Below are 21,153 nucleotides of genomic sequence, written 5' to 3'. Positions count from 1 at the left end.
AGGCCCTGCTAGCCTGGCAGAGAGGAGGTGAGAGAGCTGTCCTGGTTGGCAAGGTGAATCCTGTCCTGAGTTGTGTCCTTTTAGTTCCAAATTGATCCAAGTCTGAATTGTCTCCTGAGATGTATTCCAATAAACCACTTAACTGTAAGTACAGTTCATGAGTTCTACGGCCATTGCAATGAGTTACTGAACCCAGCAGAGAAGTATAGAGTACCATGGGGGGGGGGCACAGGTGTGGTGTCAGAAATGGCGAAGAAGTTGTAGAGTGAAGGTATGCCTGACCTCCACCTCATAGGAACCAGCTTTGTGGTGATTCTGAGTCTTATCCCTCGGGAATTTAGACAGTTCCTGACACTAGATTACAGTTGGCATCAGAAGTGGGATTACTTGCAATGGCTCCTGACTCATGGAAGCTTGAAGCTTTGGAAGAAAAAGAATGAGCATGTGTGAGATGAGAAACTTTTGATTCTTAGATGGTTATTTTGGTTGCTGCTATCTATAATGGCTAAAGGGAATGTAAGACATGTTATGCTGTATCAATAGATGGGGAAGCTGCATCTGGAGTGGCTTGGGGCAAAAGCCTGGCAGGTTAAACAAGGTGATTGATAGGGACCAGGGTCTTCTGGCTTAACTCAACCAGAGACCGAAGTCCATATGCTTACCAATGGGTAAGTTAGACAGGAGGTGGAAAAGATGATACTGGAGTATTTTAAAAGGTTATATTATATGTTTATCTAAATGTACTATAAATATTTGTCTGACTGAAGGAATGTTCCCCCTACCTGGTATAAAACAGGTCTGAATGTATGATAGACATGAATAGTAGGTACTGTTAAAAGAAAAGTGTAACTCTACCCTTTAGGCAATACTTGATTGGATATGCTAAGAGGAGAAATAGTAAATGGAACTTATGCCAAAAGCCTGTGAAATCAGGAAATTTGCATTTGAGACAATTATATTGGGCTTTGATTGAAAGTACCATGATGGTTGAAGGAACAATTGATCAAAGAACTGCTTGTTGAATGAACAGTAAAAGGATGTCTGTGTGGGAGACAGCCCTATGGAATCTGAAGGGTGTGTTGGAATAGGACATGTCATTGGCCATCAGAAGAGCCCCCTTCCAAGACTGGAAGTTAATGAGAGCTGGTGAATATATAGTCTGGTATGCTTGCTTGAGTTGACCACCTGGGTCCACAGGATTAGTGGAAGTGGGGGAGGTGCAACAATGAAGAGATGGGCTTGAGTTTGGACATGTTCCTCTGGCACCTGTTGACCTATCCCCAAAACTGGCTAGGGATGAGAAGAAGGAGAAGGGGCTAGCTGGTCCAAAGGGCAGGGAGTTGTGTGGACTCCCAAGCCCACAGCTGGTACCCATTGACCTAGCCTGACGTCTAGGGGTGAGATGACCTGACCCTGGTAAAGGTGGGAGAGAGAGAGATTTTTCTTTTTTTAAGTTTATTTATTGTGCTTTAGGTGGAAGTTTACAAATCAAGTCAGCCTCTCATACAAAAAGTTATGCACACCTTGCTGTGTACTCCTAGCTGCTCTCCTCTTAATGAGACGGCACATTCCTCCTCTCCACCCTGTATTCCCCAGGTCCATTCAACCAGCTCCTGTCTCCGTCTTCCTTCTCGTCTGGCCTCCAGACAGGAGCTGCCCACACAGTCTCATGTGTCTACTTGAACCACGAAGGTCACTCCTCACCAGCATCCTTGTCTATCTTATATTCCAGGCCACTCATTGTCTGTGGAGTTGGTTTTGGGAATGGTACCAATCTTGGGCTATCAAAGGGTCTGGGAACCATGACTGTCAGGATCTCTCCAGTCTCAGTCAGGCCATTAACCCTGGTCTTTTTATGAGAACTTGAGATCTGCATCCCACCGTTCTCCTGCTCCATCAGGGATTCTCTGTTGTGTTCCCTGTCAGGGCAGTGATTAGGGGTAGCCGGGCACCAGCTAGTTCTTCTGGTCTCAGGGTGATGGCAATCTCTGGTTTATGTGGCCCTTTCTGTCTCCTGAGCTCATATTCACCTTGTGTCTTTGGTGTTCTTCATTGAGAGAGAGGTTTTTGATGTCACAAAATCTGCATAGGCAGCAGAATTCTCTGCAATTTTGTGGCTTGCCCCGGACTGGACTGTGTTTATAGATTCAGATGCTCAGTTCCAACTGGAACAGACGTTTCTTCAGACCAGGGAACATAGTTTTCTCTTCAGAGTACGGTTTTGGTAGGGACAGGCTAGTTAAACATTGGTTGTCTAAAATGGAGGAAGATAAAAGGCATGAAGTCCCTGGCTTATACATTTTTATGAGTGTGCTTATACTCAAAACGAGAGGGACAAGAGAGTGTCCCCAATGAATAGATTCTTTTTTTCCTGATGGGTCTGGAGCAAAAACGGTGAGTGAAGATGCTAATATGGCTATATGATTCAGCTGTGAGTAATGATTGACAAAAGGAGGCAATTGTGATTTAAAAATTGGAACTATAGAAGCTATTTAACTGTGAAAGAGTGGGCTAAGGGGGAGGCAAGGGCTGGGCTAGACCAATACAGTGGCTGAATCTGAAGTCCCTTAAATGTGTTGCTATGCTAGTATCCCAGGAGAAGCTCAGAGCAAGAGAATAATATTCTCTGTTAAATTTTATCAGACACTGGAAAGGGTGAAGCTGGTATGACCTTTTGAAGGAACTGACCAGATAAGATTGACACTTGCACAGAACTGAGTGGCTGGTACCTGAATGATCTCACCATGAAAGGAGTTTTTCTCCACCAAAGAACAAATTAATGACTGATTTGGACTGGTAAATGTCTGGGGAGGGGGAAGTAACCTTCCAAATGATAACTATGTGAAAGAACCCATGGCCAAAAGGCCAGAGGGTGGTCTGTGGTGAAATTCCTTTATATGGCCTTTTGCCTTGGTTCTTTGGAAAAACAAGTTTGGGAGATTTTTTTTTTCCCCTAAACCCTGAGGAGTTGTTACCTTTGCCATAGTTCTTTGGAGAAACTACTGGAGGAACCTGCCAGGTTGCTTTCTTCCCCTGAGGGTTGTTATTTTTGCCCTGAGAAGAAGGCAGCAGAAAATGTTACTTTTGTATAAGACCTGAGTGAATTGACATCTCATGGATTTCTGACTCTCCCGAAATGATTGGCTGGGCCAATGGTGAGGAGGCAGAAGGCAGAAAGGCCTACATAGCAGAGAGGGGGCCTACACAGCCGAGAAGGGCCTGCTAGCATCACAGAGAGGAGCTGAGAGAGCTGTCCTGGCTGGAAGCTGTCCTGATTGACAAAGTTGATCCTGTCCTGAGTTGTATCCTGTTACTTACAAGTTGATCCCAGTCTGAGTTGTCTTCTGAGTTGTATCCCAATAAACCACTTAGCTGTAAGTACAGTTCGTGAATTCTGTGGCTACTGCCATGAATTATTGAACCCAGCAAAGAAGCATAGAATGACATCGGGGGCATGGCTGGGTGTCAGAAATGATGAAGAAGTTGGAGTGTGCCTGACCTCCACCTCATAGGAACCAGCTTTGTGCTGACCCTCATTCTTATCCTTTGGGAATTCAGACAATTCCTGATGCTAGGTTACAGCTCCATTTATAGATGCTTAGTTTGGGGAAGAACAATCTTGGATCACACCAAAAGACCACAGTGGGGTCATGCCCAGAACGCTGACATCAGCTTCCAGGGACCTGGCCCCACTGACTCCATGTCCTGACTAGTGGGCACAAAGAGGGGATGAGGCCTGGGTTGTTGCTACACCCCTATTTTATAGACAAGTAAACCAAAGGTTTTGCACCTGGTCCTTTGCCTCTTCTCTGCACCAGGGTGGCCTTCTTCAGGAAGCCCTCCTCTTTGACCTGGCAGTGTCAGGTGCCTCCAATGTTCAACAAGAATTGAGGCTCCCTGAAGCCAAGTCAAGGAGATACAGTGAGTAAATGGTGGGGACAGGATCCCCCCCCAGCCCAGTGTAGAAGCTGAGGGTGGTGTCAGGCTTTGGAGTTGAGTAGACCAAGTTTGAACCCTGGCCTGGCCATTTGCTGGCTACTTTTTTTTTTTTTTGACCTCCCAGAGTCTCAGCAGCCTCCTCGTTAGGGTTATTGAGAGTTAAGGCCTGTGTGGCCCTCCTGAAAGTGCCTGGCACACCGGGAATGCTCACATGTGGCTGGTTACTGCCACTGACTCTTCAACTTGGGATACCCCTCAAGGCCAGGACCCCTCCCACCACGGAGGTCCCAGGAAGTCAGAAGACAGCTCAGCTGAAGAGTCTGAGTAAACAAACTAGAAAGAGAGGCATACCCTATGGTTAGAAAGTGGGGCACTAAAAGGGTGGTTTTGCAGTTAGAGTAATTTCAAAGGGTGATAATGTTCAGGATGTGTGTGTGGGAGTGTAGGGCGAGTCAAAGGAGTAGGAGACCAGGATGAAAGTGACAGAGACCCAGGCATGCTAGCGTACATAAAAAGCAATTTATCAGCTCACATGATAGTCCAGGTCTACACTGGTTTCAGGCATGGCTGGGTCCAGGCGCTCCCCTGATGGTAGGCTCCTGCCCCTCCACCTCTTGGCTCCTTTCTCAGGTGGGCTCTCCCTATGTGTTGATAAAGAAGGCCATGGGCAACTCTGGCCCCATGTCCCTACAGTTTGGTGATCCCTGTGGAAAGACAGCACATCTTTCTCAATAATTATGGAAAAAGTCCCAGGATTGACTCAGGTTGGAACAGCTGGGGTCAGAAACCCATTTTTGACTCAGTCATTGTGACTATGTGAACAACTGACTGAATATCCATCCGCCAGGTCTTGTGTCGAGACCATCCATGGTGCTGGAGGTACATCAGACCAGAGTCTGAGAGTGGAGCGTGGGGGTTTGAAAGCAGGACCACTGCATGCTCCTGAAAGATGCAGGCGCAAGGGTGGAGAAGACAGTGCCCAGGGCCCACGTCTTTAAGGAATGGTGAGGGGACGACAGCAGAGAGGCAGTGTATGTGGGGAGCAGGGGGTGGGGGGGAGGCAGTAGCACCAAAGAGGAGGCAGCTGGTACTGCCAGGTGGTGTAAGCATCAAAGGGCAGACTTTGGTGGAAAACATGGAAAGGCAATGAGGAGGACCAAGGATGATCAGCATGACACTCTGGGGACCTGAAGGACCCTTTAGGGCCCTGGAGTTCATGGGATGTCCTCAGGGGATGTCCTCAGGGGACAGGCAGTCAGCAGGGTGGAGGGCTTTGATTAGGAAGGGCAGTTAGTTCAGGGGAAGAGTTCAGAGAGGGGGCTGATGCTCACGGGTCATGGAGCACCTGGTGAGCAGTCAGGGCAGAAAGAGCGGTGTCCATGGAGGGCAGATGCTGAGAGGCCTTGGCGCCACGGAGGGTTGCAGCAGCTTTCCCAACCCTCCGAACCTTGGAACCACCTTGGGGGCTGGTCAGAAGACAGATTCCCAGGTCCAGCCCCAGAGATTCAGATTTGGACAACTGGGTGGAGCCCAGGTTCCATCCTCCAGGCATCTCCGCTTTAGGAGATGGATGGCGGCCCACCGGAACCTGAAGCATCCCACTTAGCTAGCCAGTAGCCCCCCTCCTCAGAATCCTGGGTAGGCTAAGGCCTCCCATGGCTGCTAGCTGCTGGTGACCTATCTGCCGGCCCCGCAGCAGTCTGGACAGAGCTAGGCTGACATAGTGAACCTGCAGTAAGCATGCTGCCCTCCGAGCAGAACTGCAAGTAGCTGAGGCTGTTACTGGTCAGCAGGAGGTGGAGGGGTGGCTGGCAGGGAGGGTGGAGCTGTCAGCCCCTGCCCACAAGTGCCGCAGTCTCCAACCTGGGCCTGCCTGCCTCCTGGATGCCCACAGGTACCCAGGCCCAAAACACCCACAGCCAAGTCTAGCATCACATTTCCAGCTTTGCTCTCATGACTGCACTCCCTGCCTGCATCAGTCTGCCCACCTCAGTCACCACAGCCAGAACTCTGTGGGACCAGGCCTCACACTCAGGTCAGTCCCATAACACTCTGAACTGCTTACAGAATAATGGAGTACTGAGGGGTGCGTCTGGTGACTTCTGTCTCCCAGACTCTGGGAAGGACGGGCAAACACTGGTTTTGCCCAATGCTGTGTTGAGTGCCTAGTACAGGACAGGGCAGGGAAAGCCTCAAATTGGCACCTGGCCCTGCAGTTCCCTGAGGTAGGGAGCAGTGAGGAGGAGCCCTTAATGGAGTATGAAGGGACCTGATGGAGTAGCCAGTGTGAGCGAAGGGAGTTTCCAGACAAAGGGCTGGGAATAGCGCTGCAGGATGGTAAGTATTGGAGGGGTCTGGCCCTGGCCTGGGTGGGGCCTGCCCTATGTGTCAGGGGAGGACAATGGCTGGCAGGGCAGGGAAGCCTGGCAGAGGTCATGGGGTAGCAGGTCAGCAGCAACACTCCAGCTATGCTCCCCTCTGCCAACCTACTCTCACTGAGAGGCCCTGTAGTTTCCTAGGTCTCCCTGTCCCCTCCTCCCCTTCCTCAACTGCTTTCAGGATGAAGTGTGACAGAGGCAAAAAGAGCTCCCCTGTGTCTCTCACCTACATCCAGCCCTGGCTCAGCCAGACTGGAACACTGGAACGTGTCACCCACTGTTCTGGAACATTCCCTGGGTCCCACTGCCTCCAGAGTCTTCCCTGTTTTCCAAGGTTTTCCCTTCATCAGGACATCTGTCAGAATAGGCCTCAGCCTCTCGTCCAACCCGATGAACAACCATCCCAACATCCCATACGCTGGACACCAGAGTGTCCCTGGGATGAGGGTCAATCTCTAATTTTCCCAGTAACTCTCTGAACAAACATGGTTTGCACTGATAACCCTTTTTGCAGATTAACAGGCTCAGAATAAATTTGTAGCCCAGGTGAGCCAGACTCTGGGGCCTCACCTCCCTGACCACACCTCAGGGTTCCTGTGGTAAAATGAACACGAAGTCTGCCTGGGTTCAGAATACCAAGCCTGAGGCGACCTGGCAAGGGCTGCCCCGCGGGACGCAAGGTGGACTCCCCAGGCAGGGGCTTGACCAGTAAATCCCGAAAAACCCACAGCCCCCTCACCACCAAGTGGCCTGTAGGCCACTGTAAGGATAAGTGTGCCGGCCATTCCCTCCAGGGTGACAGGGCCAGCCTGTCTCCACGCCCCCAGCTCCCACCCCCGCTCTGTGAGAGTGGGCGGTGACATCTCGCGCATCTGTCCACTTCCACTCCGAAGAGGTCCTCTGAGTCCTGCCTCCCGGATCAACCCAGCTGCCCCCTCTCCTGTAGCTTTCACTCCTTGCTTCTCCTAGCGCCAACGAAAACCGGTACCGAGACTTCCGCTGTTATCCCCGAGGATGCCTGGACCCACTATCCAACCCAAGCCACGCACCGACCGAGACCATCCCTATTCCATTAGAAAGAAAATGAGAGTGGTTCAAAGGTTTAAACAATTTATTGTGCCAAAAAATTAAAAGAAAAAGACTGACGGGATGAAGGGAAGCGCTGCTCAGCACCGCGCCCCGAGCGATTGTTTGTCGCGCACCCAAAACCAGAGGAGTGGGGGCTGGGGAGCGGCGGCCGCGTCCCGCTCGCCTGGGCCCCCGCCAACCTGCGGTCGCGCCGGGGCCGGTAGGCGCTGCCTCGGCCATTGGCGCCTAGAGGCCGGTAACCATGGCGACGGCCGTTGCCAAGGGCGAGAGCCAATAGAGGCGTCGCCGGGGCTGTTTCAAAAATCCAAAGCAAACAACAACAAAAAAAACTACATTGTGGGAGAAAGGGAAGGACGGAGAACGGGCGGAGGGAGGCCCAGAGTAAATCGTACAAAACCTACAGACGCTTGGGATAGAAAAAGAAAAAAAAAAAAAAAAGACCCAGCAGGCCCGAGCGGGCACCTCCCATCAGGCCAGCGCGCTCACTTGCGGCCCTTGGGTACTTTGGGGACGCTGGGCTTCGCCGCCTTCTTCACCTTCTTGCCCCCAGCGGCCACCGCCTTCTTGGCCTTGCTGCCTTTGTCCTTCTTGGAGGCGGTGGCGGCACCGCCGCCCGGGTCCTTCTTGTGCGAACGCTTCTCGGGCTTCTTGCTCTTCACGGGTTTCTTATCCGCGCGCCGGGAGCCAGCCGCGCCGGGGGCCGCCTTCTTGGCCTTGTGCGCAGCGGCCGCGGGAGCGGGGGCGGGCGCGGAGGCCCCGCGCCGCTCCCCGCCGCCCTCCAGCTTTTTGCGGTTGAGCTTGAAGGAGCCGTTGGCGCCGGTCCCCTTCACCTGCAGGAGCGTGTCGTTCTGCACCAGCGCCTTAATGGAGTACTTGAGGTAGGTGCGCCCGTTCTGCTGGTCGAACCAAGGCACCTTCTTGGCCTCGGTGTAGATTTTTGCTAGTGACGAGCCGTTGCGCTCGCCCAGCCTGCGGATGGTCTCCACCACCAGTTGGCTGTACTTGCCCGGCTGGTTCTTCTTCTTGCTGTTCTTCCTTTTCTTGGATGGAGACAGCGCCGCCGAACCGCCAGCCTTGGCCGTTTTCTTGGTCGTCCCCTCGGCGGGCGTCAGTGGCAGGGCCTCCTCAAGCTCCACAGACATGGTGGCGAGCGGGTTGGTGGCGGGCGGCGCACGGAAGCCGGGGGGCCGCGCCGGGAAGAGGAAGGCGAGAGGCCTTGGGGGCGCCGGGGGGCTGGGGGCGCGCGGCGGCTCCAGGCGGGAGCGGCCGCGGCCGGGCCTGGGGCCGGGCGGCAGGGCTGGGGCGGGGGCCGGGCCGGAGCGGAGCGGGGGGCCAGAGAGGGGGCCCGGCAGCCGGGACAGGAGCTGAGAAGCGGGGCGGGAGTCCGGGTCTGGGCTGGAGTCGGAGAGCGAGAACCGGACGAATCGAGGGCTGCTGCTGCTGTTGATGCCGCCGCCTGGGCTCACTGGGCGTGCGCGCAGCGCTTTTAGCGAAGAGGGCGCCCTGCTCCGTTTTTATGGCTCCACGGCGGACCACGTTGAGAACAACAACAGCCTGGTCCGGAGCCAGCGCCAACTTGTGCTTCTTAGAGCCCCTTCCCTGGCCGCTGGCTTCCCGGACCGCGCCTCCCCGGCGCCGCTGCTTGGGCAGCGATGCACCCGGGACGAAGCCCGAGGTCGCGGCGCAGCAGAGAGGCGGCCTGCGCCCAGGGAGGGCTCGGCAAAGGGGAATGGAGTGGAGCACCCTAGGCTGCGGGAGCGCGAGAGGAGGGGGGCACCCCATTTGGATACGAATAGCGCGGTCCTGGAGGGAGGTCCCACGACCCGGAGCTTAGCTGCCCTTAGCCAAAAGTACGCCACAGACACCGGAGCCCTGGCCGGGCCCAGGGGGCCCAGGCCTGCTCGCAAGGCGAGGTTTAATTTGTCCCAACTAACACAGGGCACGCCCTCACGTGGTCGGCTGGAGCAATGTGGTGCTCTAGGACATCTCCGAGGGGGGTCTCCGCCCAATCCAAAGAGGCTAAAGGATGGGAGGCGCCCTTCAGCGGTGCGCCCGGGGTCTTGTTATACCTCTGGAGACCTGGCCGCAACATCAGGGATGGGGGACGACCCCGATATTTCCTAGCCGCCCTCCCGGCTGCTGATGCTCGAAGTACTCTATTTTGTGATCTGCAAGTAGCCGCCGCCATGGACCCCAAAGCCAAATGGGGGTTGCAGGGTGGGTGGTTGTAGGACTGCGACCCCTGGAGTAGCCCCCGTGGAAGGATGGGGGAAAGAAATTGCTCCTAGTTGCCTTGCCACCCTTCACGCTGTGGTCTGGAGAGGAAAATTATCCAGGGGACACTGCAAAGGAGAGTGGGTCCCGCGGAGGGGCCTCCAGGCTGCAATGTCCCGCAACATGGACCCGGTGTGCTGAAGCTGGCAAAGTCCCTCGGGGAGACCTGTGCAAGCCTGGAGGCCCTGAACTCTGCCGAGTCCAGGGTGGGGGGCGCTGAGGAGACACCAGTCTTTCTCGAAACCAGAGAAACCTCCACTGAGGGAGCTGAGATCACGGGAGACTCTTGGGGGAGGAAAGAGGATCCCTTTGGGGGGCGTGATTTTAGGGCCAGGCACCCGTGAGGGGCTGGCGGGGCTGGGGCTGCGGACAGTAAAGTGGTGGAGCAGGTCAGGACTCGAGGGAATTGGGGTTCCAGGATTGAAAGAAAAGCTGCTGAAGGGAAGAGCTGGAGACAGTAAGGTACCGTAAAACGGGTGGATCCTAAGTCCCAGTTCTGAACTTGGGCCCCAGCAGGCTCCCCTGCACCCCCCACATGAGGCACCCTCGTCGCCACTCCTCTTCTAGGTGCTCACCCCTTTCACAGCTCTTTCACAGACAGGCTCCCTTTTTGTCCTCCCACCAAGCTAGAGAATAAGCCCCCAGAGATGAGGAAAGAGGCTGGAAAAGGGGGAAGGCACAAGAACACCTGAGCCTGGATCAGGGCAGGTGTCAGGCTTCTGCCCTCGGGGCAGTGGGTATACTGGGGGAGAAAGGGGGAGGCAGACTGGAGCCCACAGGTCTGCAGGCCTGCAAAGGAGACCCTGGCACTCAACCAGGAAGAAGGACCCACTGAATGGACTGTCTGACAAGGGACAGGTAAACACTGAGGACCGGAGACCTCAGACAAGGTGACAGTAGACCATTGCATTTCCTAACAGAGAGGAGGAAGGGATTTCTGAAAGTGCCACCAGCTGTGAGCTTTGGAGGCTGCACTGGGGAGTGCCAAGGACCTTGTAGATTGTGCCCAGCTTGAGGAAGGACCTCTAGTTCTGGAAACACAAGGTCTTTCCGGATGGGCTGCGTGGAGGTGCAGGGGCAAGCATGTAATAAGCTAGCAGCTGCAAGATGTCGATGCTGAGGCCACATGGGCCCTGCGGGTCCCTAGGGCCCGCTGAGGAGCAGTGTCCCAAGGAATTAGGAGCTATCCAAGAGATCTGTTGTGGGGAGATGATATGGCAGCTTTATCTGGGGTACGTATCTGGCAGAATGGGAACAGGGAAGCCCCCAGAGAGAGCTGGCCCAAGGAAACTAACTAGATGGCCTCCATGATAGGTGGAGGGGGGCAGTCCTGTGACTGGGAGAGACAAGTTTGTGCTTGGGTCTCTTGAAGGATCACAGGGGAGAGGAGAGGGTTGTAGAGGTTGATGGAAACCCAGCCGTGGGACTGAACCTTGTCCAGCCACCCATGGTGAGAGACCCAAAAGGTCACTGGAAATGTGAATCTGGAGCTGGTCGAAGCAGGAGCCTGGGCCAGGGATACACCCCTGGGCCAACTGTGGAGCAAAGAGAGGGTGCTGGAATGGTAGGGACTGTTGTAGACAGAGGAAGAACAGTCAGAGAGGAAGGAGGAAAACCGGGTGTGCCTGCCATGGAAGCTCAGGAGGAGGGAGTTTCAAGAAAGAGGGCTGATCCACCCCAACACAGCATGCTTAACCACCCAGCCTCCAGCCACGAAGGCTCAGCTCACCAACCCAAGGGCCTGGCACTGGGCCCTACCCGTTTGGAGCAGTTTTACAAAAACCTAAATTACTTCCTAGAATAAAAAACCAGGCAATTTCAGATAAACTGCAGTCCAGATTTCAGATTTCCCTTAACAAATCTGAAGTTTCTGCTTGAGGGGCTAAGCAAGTAGAAGGTCCCTCTAGATGATGGGCCTGGCTCCCAGCACCTGGGTCAGTGTGTGTAGGAATGCAGGTCCCAGAGAAAGAGAAGAAATCCAGGGAGGGGGAGACACATGTAGGCTACACTGTGCGGCCCAGTACTGGTGAGGAGGGCCCCAGGCAACCTAGGGAGAAGCTGGGTGGGCTTGTCAGCCTGGGCAGTGGACAGCAGGCTATTAGAGGGGACAGTCTGTGACGGGGTTGGGAAGACTAATTCTAGTCTTTGGGAGCTGGTAGAGAGAGAGTCTTATCCAGCTGGCCTCGTTATACACATGAGGAAACTGAGGCCTGGAGAGGGAGTGTAGTGCTTTGTCCAGTTGGTCAGGAGGAGAGCAGGACTCTAGAGCTGGCGCCTCGCCAGCTTTAGGGACGCCTCACAAAACCCATCACCTCCCTAAGGAAACCATCGATGGGGAAGACCCCAGGTGGTGGGCAAAATATGACAAAAGGAGCATCTAGAAGTGGTGGGCCTAGCTGAGTCCAGGGCAAGACCGCATGCCCAGCCCCAGACAGGTCACCCCTTTCCTGAGGCTGAGCCGTGGGGCTTCTGGGTACAGAATCGGATGAAGATGCCTTGATGGCTCGTCCTCTTCTCCCTTCTATCCCCAGGTGTGCACATCCAGTCCTGGGGCCCCAAACACCATCCATAAGATGATAACCCCGTGTCTGCCTCCAGCCCTGACTCTGTCCATTCGCAACCTCAGACCCTGCTGCTTGCTGGCACCTCCACTTGGATTCTCACCCACACCTCTGTGTGGGGCTGAAATAGAACTCCTGGTTTTCTCATGCAAACGTACTCCTCCCTACTTTCACCGAGTTCTAGCCAGAAACATGGGGCTTCTCCCTCTCATCCCCAAAACCTACCCAGATCCATCCAATTCTCTTCCCCCAAGCCACCATCCTTTTGACCTCTCTGCACAGGAGGGGAGGGAGCTTTTAACTCAGAAATCTGATCCTGTCTTGCTTCTGCTTAAAGACCTCCAACAGTTTTCACTGTCTGCACAACAGCCCCTCTATGATCCCGGGGGCTCTGGCCTCAGGCACACTAACCTTTTTGTTCCTCACATCACAGAGGCCTCCTACCTCAGGGCCTTTGCACTTTCTGTGGGGAGATCTCAATCCACAAATACCTCTTCAGGTCAGTCTGCCCGGAAATCCCATCACACCACTCTGCTTGATTTCCTTCATAGCACTTATTCTCATCTCACCCCTTCTGTTTGGTACTCATGCACTGTGAGCCCTGTAAGAGCAGGGCTGGGTCTCCCTTCTCCCTGCAGTATTCATGCCCAACGCTGGGCAGCCCAGCCCAGGCCTGGCCGACCAGGCAGCGGTCACTTCCTGTCAAACTGGTCCCTGACAGGGCTTCGCCCACAGCAGCAGCAAAGAGGAGCACTGAGAGTCGGGAGTGCTGGTCTGGGCAGACCTGGCGTCTCCACAAACTCCACGTGTGATCTGCCCGGGCTCAGTCTCCCCATTTGTTAGAAGGTGCTGGATGCAAACATAGCCTCTAACCCTGATGAGCTCATCAGGCAAGGTCTTGGTGGAAAGTACAAGGGAGGCCCAAGGTGAAGCGCTTTTTTTGTTTTAAAAAAATTGTTGAAAATATATACAGCAGAACATACACCAATTCAATAGTTTCTACACATGCAATTCAGTGACATTGATTTACATTCTTCGAGATGTGCAACTATTCACACCTTCTTCTGAGTTGTTCCTCCCCCACTGACAAACTCACTGCCCCTAAATTTCCTAGGAGTTACTGTGGTCATATTGATGCCATACAGATAGATCTTAAAAGAGCATTAGTGCTCAAGGCAGACAGTCTTTGCTGGTTAAGCTATTTATTGTTTGGTTTTAAGAAGACTTCAGGGGATATTTTTGGTTTAAGGTTTAAAGATTATATCAGGGTAATAGTTTCAGGGGTTCATCTAGGCTCCAGAAAGCCTGGAGTCCATGAGCATTTGAAATTCTATTCTGCATTTCCCCCCTTTTGATCAGGATTGTTCTATAGAATGTTTGATCAAAACGTTCAGTAATGGTAGCTGGGCACCATCCAGTTCTGGTCTCATGGCAGTTGTTCCTGGAGGCAGTTAGCCATACATTCTGTTTCCTCCTCCTATTCCTGACCTTTCTTCTTCCTCTGTTGCTCCAGGTGAATAAGAGACCAATTGTTGTGCCTTGGATGGCCACTTGCAAGCTTTTAGGACCCCAAGCACTACAGAACTATCTAGGAGGTAGAACAGAAGCACTAAACATGGTATTAGGCCTCAAGATGAAGCAAGACTCTCAGCCTATTCAAGACGAAATGCTTAATGTAGTAGCCCCACCAGCTTCTGATGGCTCCTTGCCTGCTAATGCTGTATGTTCCTGGAGTTTGGAGATGGCACAGCGTGATGACCAATGTGTCATACCCATGTGTAGCATGTGCCCATGTCTAAGGAAGATCCTCAAAGACATCACTGTTCATCTGAGGACCTCTGCGGGCTTCCATGGGAAGCCAGAATGGCTGCGCATGGGTGTGGGCTGTGTGGTGCTCTGCTTAACATTCCTGTAGCCCTGTACAGAGACGCCCGGGGCTGCAGTGACATGAGACTTCCAGAGGACACTTCAGCGCCTTTGAGGCACCAATCCGTTGCAATAGTGCGTGCTTCATGTACCACTTGACATTCCGACTTTTGTTGCTTATGTGGCCTCTCAGCCTTAGTGTCATCAAGTGTTAATCACCATTCTTAGTAAGACCAGGGGCCCTGCCAGCCACTTAATGACACAAGTGCCATTATGACATTAGTGCCATATGATTACCAAGGAAGCCCAAATGACTACTATTAATGCCGTTGAGAACTTCCTCAAGAGCTTTGACTGGCATTTAATTCTGATTCCAGGCATCATAGATGAAATTGAGAAGTTTCTGGATGTGTATGAGAAATTCAAGGAACAAATAGGAAAATGGTTCCCATATGCAAAGGTTGTTTGTCACCCTGATTCCTTATCAGTTGCACCAACTGCATTTCTGTGATTAACAGCTGCAGCTTGTTCCACACAACTGTGATAACAAATGACATTGTGAAATGCTCACGGGGGAGAACCTCTGGCTGGAGGTACTCCTGAATCCAAGTTAGGAGCTGCGTTCAAGAGGAAATCCCACCAGTCATCTGGTCCTTTCTCAGCAGGAGCACAGCTAGCAGTCCTCAAACGCATTGGAGTGAGTGATGAAATGCATGAGGGGCTTTCAGGAAACCAGCTAAGCAGCCTGAAACCAAGCGCTGAGGAACCAGCAAGTGATGACTAGACTTAACACTTAAAAAAGGGGGACTGCACCCTTCCAGCTCCTGAGCAGAGGTGGCTTCAAAAGCAGCGAGGATGCAACAGGGAGCAAAGAATCTAGCCTGGCTGGCTAGAGGGGATGCACAAAAACAGGGGCCCTGGTGTCAGGATGCAAGTCTTCCTGGCATGGCCCCAAGCCTGGGCGGGCTCCTGTGCCTCTGGGCCTCAGTTTTATCCTCTGTGAAATGGGGTGTATGCACCAGGGCTCAAACCGAGGCCCCACGGAGGGTATCTAAAGGCCAGGGCTGCGGCCTGGGATGTGGGAAGCTGAGAGGCACCTCACGGGTCAGGAGAGGCCCTGGTTCAGGAAGGGGAGGAGAGGACAAGCTGTAGGGGCTCTGTACCCACTGCCTGGGGGCAGGGAAGGGGGGCTGCATGCAGGAGGCTCAGGGTGGGCGCCCGGGGCCAGGCCGAAGCACCTGACCTGGTGGGCCTTTTTGGCTCGGACCGAGCTACTTAGGGATAACAGTTGGGGGAGACAAAGCGCCTGTTTGGGATTTAAAATATAAATAGAGGAGCATTCAACGTTCTTCAGCATTTAAAATAGGGGGAAATTCACCAGACGAGACTGTGGGGAAGGCTGCCTTTAAATGCAAATGTGTATTGTGAAGCCCTGAAAGAGGACATTGTGAGGGGCTTGGGCCCCTACCACCTCTGTGGCTGGGAGGTGAGCTCCGAGGGGCCTGTGGGTCTGGGGGAGTGGGTGGGTGGCCCAAGATCAAAGGAGTAGACCGTTTGATGCTGATGCTGAGAGGATGCAAAACGTAGAGACTGAAACAAAAACAGGATTCTGGGGATCCTGCCCCCCAAGCCATGCAGGACTAAAGGAGCTTGCCCCAAAGTGGCCCAAACCACAGGCTCCGCCTGCCACCACTGGGAGCCTCAAGATGGCCGGTCCCCAATCTGCAGGTCCTTGGCTGCAGAGGGCACGTGCTCAAGGCAGCAGCAGAGCAGAAGCCCTCACAAGTGTTTCGAAGTTATGTTTAATGGATTTTCTCAAGAACGGAATTAAGCAGTCTTTATGAAAAAAACCGGAAATTTGTTGGACTTGATGGGTATCAGCATTAGTGCTCTTTCACGTTGCATCACGTTACGGGGGAGGAACAACGTCTCTGCTCCCACAGCCCTTCAGAGTGGACGGTCAGCGCCCGGTGGGGGAGTGCACAGACATGGTTTTGCGTTCTGCCTCCGGGGAGGTTTTTACCTCAGACCCCTGAAGCCCATTCCCAGAGCTCCTGAGGACTCACAGGTGCCTCGTTAATATCCCCAACTTACAGAGAGGACGTGAAAGGCTGAGATTTGGAGACTTGGGTCTGTCGCCTTGAGTATGAACAAGGTATTCATCTCCAGAAAAGTCTGAGCCACCTTCTTTGATGGTTCCCTGGGGTGAGGTGACTGTGAGGAAGGAGCAGGGAAGTGGGGCCCTGGCCTGGGCTAGGAGCCTGCTGCTGCTAGAGGGCACTGCTTCTGTTTCTTTAAAAAGCTGGTTTTTCTTAATAAAGTTACTCCTGGTACAAAACCCCAACAGTGTAGAAGGAGGTAAAGTGGAAACAAAGCCCCACCCCCAGCACCACTGACGGTCAGTGGACATGTTAGACATGCAGCCTGTGTGTGTATATATAACACGTGCCCTTTTATTTTCTAAAATGGAATATTACACAACTGTTCTGGCAACTTGTTTTTTTCATCGAACACAGTACTCCGGCCGTCTGCATCAGAATGCAGACATAACGTGTTCTTTTGAAGAACTGCAGAATGGCCCCCAAGACACAGCTGTGCCTTGTTATTTAACCCACCTCTTCTGAAGGGCCTGTGGTGCTGTTACAAGGTCACAGTGACTCTCCTTTGTTCACAAGTACGGGAGTGTCTGTAGAATTCATTTTTATAGGTGGAGTTTCTCTGTGAAAGGGAATTTTAACAGACACGTTGCTCATTGCCCTCAGAGCCCCGAACTGCCTCCAGCTTCCACAGCCAGGCCCAGAGAGGGACCTGGGGTGTACTTCCCTTCACTGGAGCCACCCTGCCCAGCTGGGCTTTTGTGTGTCCTCCCCAGGCAACTGTTTCTCTCGCTGCCTTCACCACCATACCAGCCCTCAGGACCTGGGCTTTTCCTCTCCCCATTTGACCAAATCCTGCCGCCTCCTCAGCTGAAGGTGGGTGGTTCAAACCCACCCAGCTGCTCCGCAGGAGAAAAAAACCAGTCAATGTGCTCCCATAAAGATGACACCCTAGAAAACTCTATGGGGCAATTCTATTCTATCCAATAAGGCTGCTATGAGTCTCGACGACACTTAACAACAACCTCATCCTTAAAGCCCCTTCTACCATCATCATCAAGTTGTCTTCCTTGTCTTTGCTAGGCATGGCAAGTTCCCCACAGTTGGCTTCTGCTTGCTTTTCTAACCTCATCTCCACTTTGCACTCCCATCTGAGTCTGCCCTCCCTCCGGCCTCACCAGAGTTACACTATGCTTCCTCTGGCCCTCAGCTTGGGGGCTGTGAGGAAGGCTCTCTGGCCTGGCTCCCTGCTGGGTGGGGCCTCCCTGCACCTCCCCCTGCACCCCCCCCCCGCCCACTCCTGTGTGCTCTGTGTGTGGCAAGTGCCTTGGCAGGGGCTCAGAAAGATGTGAACAAGGGATGAGGGGATGGACTCTGCACTGGACTTCAGCCCTAGGTAGGAAGCCTCCTTTCCACCTTATCCTGGGGGGAACGGTGGAGTGAAGCTCAGTCATTTAGTAGATTGATGCTGGGTCAACACCTCATGGGGGAGAGCAGGGTCTCTTGCCTTAGGACCAAAGCCTTTTCTCTTTGAGGCAAGGGTCTCCTAGGTAAATAGCCAGATCTCCCCTTGGCCTGCTCGAGCTCCCCGAGGACACCTCCAGGAACTTGCATGGTGTTGTCCTCTCCCATCCCCCACGCTGGGAAGGGTTTACTCTGCAGGAAGCAGCCTGGAATTGTCAAGCCTTCCATTCAAGATTTTTGGCCTCCACAGTTGTGCAAGCTTAAGATTTGTTTCCTGGCTTTAGACCTGTAGTAGAACTTGACATCTCTAGAAGCCAGGGCGTGAGGCCCACAGAGCCATGTAAGGCTGAGAGACCATTTTGGAAGAGGGATCCGGGCTACCAGGACAAACCCTGCCAAACAGAAACACCCTCCCAGTGTCTTCCTAAGCATTCAGCCTGCCATTGCTGCCATTATGTCATACCAGCAGGATCCACCTTTGCTGAGGTGTAGCCAAGGGAATCTTGGCTTAGTTTATTTCCTTTTCCTACAAGGAACCTAACTGAGTTTATGGGAACATCCTTTGTGGGGAAGAACCGAAAGCCATAAAGGGTGTGAGCAGGGCTGAGTGGACAGCTAGGCACTGAACCCAGGCATCTGCCTTTGACCCCGTACTCAGCAGGCCAGCGACCCTGACCACAGGGAGCTCAGGATGGGTGGGCGTTCTAGAGGTAGCTCAGAGCAGAGTCAGGCAGTCGAGGGCGGAGGGGGGTATAGCCCACTTGCCAGGAATTGAACGTTCTCTTGGAGGGTGGATGTTTCTAGTTCCACTGTCCAGATGAGGAAACTGAGGCATAAGAGAGATTGGGCATTATCTCCACTGACATCGGGCCACGAAAAGACGGCAGAGCATTTGCTGTTTGCCCCATCTCAAGCAGCGCTTGGATTGCTTTATACCACTTAATCACTTTGTGCATTTATCCTGTCCTACGTCTGTCACCTCCACTAGAGCAGGGACCTTGTCTAACTCACTGCTGCACAGGGCCTGGCACAGAGTAGGCCCTCAATAAATATTTGTTGAATGAATGAATGAGATGGGATTCAAACCTAGGTCTGTATGTGCTTCCCTTCACACGCTAGCCTCCTCACATTGCCTCGAACTCCAACTACATGTGCGGTGGGTTCCAGTAGACTGGCTGGGGAAGCAGGGCCAGGGCCCCCAGGTGTAGGCTAATGGAAGCCTGCATGATCCTGGGTAAGGCTCTCAGGACTTCTATTTAATATGGACAGTTGTTTGGTCATCCAGCCTTGAGGACCCTGAATCCTGTATCAGTTGAGAATAGCTGCCCTGGGAGAGTTTCCTTCTGAGATGAGGAAGGAACCAAAAACCAGACCCTTTTCCTTAATTGCCACTATCTATTTTTTTTTATTACTAAGGGGGGACAAAAAGAATGGGGACTTTATAGTTGCACTGGGCAGGGAAAGGAAGCAAAACAGAATTTGCCACTTCGATGAGTCCCCCACCCTGGCTGCCAGCCACCTGGCTACACCACCATCGTGTTCGCCTGCCTGGCTCCCTGCCTCCTCTCCCCCCACCCCTCCCCCAGTCCATCCTCGTCCTTTCACCGCTGAAAGGCAGTGAGAGTGGTCTTGCAAAAGAGAAATCAGAGCTTACTGCTTCAGGCTGAAACCCCTCCGTGTTCCCCCACCAGGCGCTGTGTCTTCTGGCCCCTGCTGACCTCTTCGACTTTATCTCTCTGGGCTCTGCCTGCTGCTGTCCTCCTTTCTGTTTGTCAGGCTCACCAAGCTCACTTAGCCGCTGGGCCTTTGCACTAGCTGCCCTGCCTGGACTTCCACTCCCCCCAGCTCTTATCTTCTTCATCTCCTTCTTTGCCACTCCCTATCCTGTCCTCCTCATTCCTATTCTCATAACATTTCTCCAGCTAAACTATCTTTTATTTAATATCTGTCCCCTTCCCCCCATAAGATCTCATCTGTCTTCTGCAGCATCAAATGATGAGCACCTGAAAACTTAAAATCTAACTCTTGGCCCTAGTCTGGACTCAGAATGACATCTGTGAAAGCAAAAAGAAAGAAAACCAAACCAAACAAAAAAACAACCCACGTAAATGGCTCTCAAAAAATGTGTTTCCTCCCTTTATTCCCTTTTAATCAGATAAGTCTTTTTCAAGATGTTGCCCTTGAGGAATGTTTTGGAATCATCGAGGGGCCGAGTGGGAAGGACCCTTGGCCTAACCTATCCATCCCCTGCTCCCACCTGCTCCACATGAAGAAGCTGAGGTCCAGAGACGAGGTGGGGTGGCCTTCCAGGGGCCTATGAATTATACTCCAAGTCTAATTCCCAAATTCAGTGTTCTTGGCACCACTTGGTCCCCTCATCTGTCCTGTTGAAAAGAAGCCAAGGAAGGGGTGGTGCTTGGCAGACTCTGGGGCAAAGGGAGGGAGCATGCCAAGTGGAGGCAAGCCTGAAGAGAAGCCACCATGTGAGGCCAGGCATTCAGCCCATGAACCCCCTGGTCTGTGTGTGGAAGACAGCCACCAAAGGCAAGAGGTCCAGAATTTGTCCTACTGGAAAAAGTTGAGGGAGCAGGAGCCATTGAGCTCAAGCAGCACCTGAGAGCCCTTCTCAAACCTAGACTGCCTCTGGGCCTGCCCGTCCTCCATGGCCCCTGCATGACGGAAAGCCTACCCATGGGTCTTCCCGGGACCAGGGCATTTCTCACACACCCCCCTCCCCTGCCCCCATGGGACCACCCTGTCTCTGCCCCACAGCTCCAGTGGCTTCCCATCATACTTAGAATAAAATCCAAACATCTCGGCCTAGTGGGCCCCTGGGTTTTCTGACTCCCTCGGTGATTGGCCCTATTTCTCTTCCTTGGATGACCAAGTCTCATATTACAGCACAGAGGTGTTATTAGGGTTGGTGTCAGCCCTCAGCCTCCCACCCCAGGGACCACTTCCCATACCCAACCACACAGAATCCTTAGTAATGTTTGTACTACTGTTACTCAGAAATCATAACTCCTGTATGTCACTCCTTTGCCTTTAATTCCACCTTCATTCTCTAAAAGTGATCGACATAGGTTCACAAATACTAATTACCACAATACTGTAGCTAAAACACCAGCAGCAACCAAAACAGCGCAAGCTTGGAGTGTGTGCAGACGAAAGCACGTGGTCTGAAGCATCATTGTAATTGCGTTTAAGAATGACAGCTCTGACCCAAGTGCATTAGAAGGTTCAAAAAGTTAGCACAAAGTTTTAGCCTGGTAGGTATATTGATACATGTAAGCTGGGCTTATGAAAAATGGTTTTGTTGTTATAACTGACTACAGGAATATTTTTATAAAAAATAATTTCTGTACAAACACTGCACAAAAATTTTATAGACAGTCATTTTGGTGTCACCCCCTGACAGTGCCATCAGTTTGGCGCACACCCCTCCACCCTCTTAGTGATGCCACTGCTGAGGCAGTGCCTTTCCAC

At 52.8% G+C, this 21,153-nt stretch overlaps 2 protein-coding genes across 3 annotated transcripts; one reads left to right on the top strand and one right to left on the bottom strand.

Annotated features, from left to right (window-relative positions):
• Nucleotides 1-6,522: 6,522 nt before the first annotated feature.
• LOC135228488 (histone H1.10) lies at nt 6,523-8,651 on the bottom strand. Its single transcript, XM_064274800.1, has one exon. The coding sequence runs from the start codon at nt 8,546-8,548 to the stop codon at nt 7,889-7,891; it is 660 nt and encodes a 219-aa protein (XP_064130870.1). The 5' UTR covers nt 8,549-8,651; the 3' UTR covers nt 6,523-7,888.
• Nucleotides 8,652-8,754: 103 nt separating this feature from the next.
• LOC135228487 (uncharacterized) lies at nt 8,755-20,466 on the top strand. Of its 2 annotated transcripts, none has more exons than XM_064274799.1 (2): nt 8,755-10,142; nt 13,755-20,466. In XM_064274799.1, the coding sequence occupies exon 1, from the start codon at nt 8,853-8,855 to the stop codon at nt 9,528-9,530; it is 678 nt and encodes a 225-aa protein (XP_064130869.1). In that variant the 5' UTR covers nt 8,755-8,852; the 3' UTR covers nt 9,531-10,142; nt 13,755-20,466. The 2 variants fall into 2 exon arrangements, with proteins under 2 accessions (XP_064130869.1, XP_064130868.1); XM_064274798.1 differs by having other exon boundaries at nt 8,755-10,570.
• Nucleotides 20,467-21,153: the final 687 nt, after the last annotated feature.

This window comes from Loxodonta africana, chromosome 22 (assembly GCF_030014295.1).
Source record: "Loxodonta africana isolate mLoxAfr1 chromosome 22, mLoxAfr1.hap2, whole genome shotgun sequence".
Classification (NCBI taxonomy): domain Eukaryota; kingdom Metazoa; phylum Chordata; class Mammalia; order Proboscidea; family Elephantidae; genus Loxodonta; species Loxodonta africana.
The sequence above is the reverse complement of the archived record's forward strand: the minus strand, read 5'-3'. Positions and strand labels throughout refer to the sequence as shown.

What these genes read in the sequence shown, in the direction of transcription:
- LOC135228488 (XM_064274800.1), bottom strand. Translation starts at nt 8,548, where the DNA reads ATGTCTGTGGAGCTTGAGGAGGCCCTGCCACTGACGCCCGCCGAGGGG.
- LOC135228487 (XM_064274799.1), top strand. Translation starts at nt 8,853, where the DNA reads ATGCCGCCGCCTGGGCTCACTGGGCGTGCGCGCAGCGCTTTTAGCGAA.